The sequence below is a fragment of the Mycetomoellerius zeteki genome, unplaced genomic scaffold (assembly GCF_001594055.1).
Source record: "Mycetomoellerius zeteki isolate Tzet28-1 unplaced genomic scaffold, Tzet1.0 scaffold323, whole genome shotgun sequence".
Classification (NCBI taxonomy): Eukaryota; Metazoa; Arthropoda; class Insecta; order Hymenoptera; family Formicidae; genus Mycetomoellerius; species Mycetomoellerius zeteki.
The window spans coordinates 461,423-462,897 of record NW_017257309.1 but is presented as its reverse complement, the minus strand read 5'-3'; the positions used below and the strand labels follow the sequence as shown (position 1 = coordinate 462,897).

General features: G+C 30.6%; 1 protein-coding gene across 1 annotated transcript in view; it reads right to left on the bottom strand.

Annotated features, from left to right (window-relative positions):
- Positions 1-1,475, bottom strand: part of LOC108725054 (histone-lysine N-methyltransferase 2C) — a 46,065-nt gene that overhangs the window by 6,122 nt on the left and 38,468 nt on the right. Inside the window, 1 exon segment of the mRNA XM_018451827.1 lies at positions 1,179-1,405. Coding sequence (XP_018307329.1) covers positions 1,179-1,405 — 227 coding nt within the window.

Here is a 1,475-nt window from a genome sequence, read left to right as displayed (position 1 = left end):
TTCTGAAAAATTATACAAATAAGATCTGAGAAAAATTTTTCACCAAGGGCCTTTGTATGTACGTCGGACCTGCTCGCGCGTCAGACGAAGCAACTGCCATCTAAGGAGCGTTTAGTAAATTACAAGTGCAGTCGGTAAGTCATGCAGTAGGTAAGTCTTATGGTAAGTAGTTGATACAACCATTAGTAATCACCCTGTATATATACACACTACGCAAAAAAATTAAAGGATCACCTAGTCGGTCCTCAAAAATAGGTAAAAATTCAGAAGAGTGTAACTTCGTCAAAAATGATCATAACGAGATTTTTATAAAAACATTTTAAAGCTTGAAATCTCTACTTTCGAAATTAGTAATTGATATTTCGATCTAATTGATTTTTTACGTAGTTATACGAACAGAAATGGGTATCCGTCAAATCTGTAAATTTTGTACAAATTTTACAAAGATGTATGGCATGAACTAAAAATTGCACACAAATGCGATTTACAGCAGTCGAAAGAGTGAATCTTTACCTTTAATTTACTTTTTTTATTGAACGTTGTACGATTTTTTTTTCACCGAATTATTCAACATTCAAGTAAAAGGGATCATTTTTGCTTCAATGTTGAATAACTTATTGAAAAAAAATCGTTCAATAAAAAAGCAAATTGAAGGTAAAGATTCACTCTTTCGACTGCTGTAAATCGCATTTGTGTGCGATTTTTAGTTCACGCCATAGACCTTTGTAAAATTTTTACAAAATTTTCAGATTTGACGGATATCCATTTCTGTTCATATAGCTACGTAAAAAATTAATTAGATCGAAATATCAATTACCGATTTCGAAAGTAGAGATTTCAAGCTTTAAAATGCTTTTTTAAAAATCTCGTTGTGATCATTTTCAACGAAGTTACACTCTCCTGAATTTTTACCTATTTTTGAGGACGGACTAGGTGATCCTTTAATTTTTTTGCGTAATATATATATATATACACATACATACACACACATATAATTAAAGTTTCTAGCTTTTATTCGTTATTTTATTTATATATTCTAATCTGTGTGTCAATTACTACTTTGTTTACATTTTTCTTTTTTTTATATATTTTTGTACAAATTTCATTTATAAATATTTTTTTCAAAATATTATACATATTATACATTACGAAATAAAATCATTCTATTAATTACGTACTACCCTCTTTGCCGTCCTTCCCTTTTGTCCTGTACAACCCCAATTTCTGACTAGGAGGAGTAGTGGTGCGTTCAACTATTTGATAACCAGCAGGCGGTGTTATGTTCAAAATATTAGCAAGATCTTTAAGTACACCCATTATATCATCGGCAGCCTGACTATTCAAAGTTAAGGTCACGGTGACATTTCCGCTTTCTCGTAAAGGAATCGGAGGGGATTTGCCAACCCTAAAGAATTATATAATATTATAAAAAATATTCCATATATATATATATATATATATACACACAGGGTGTT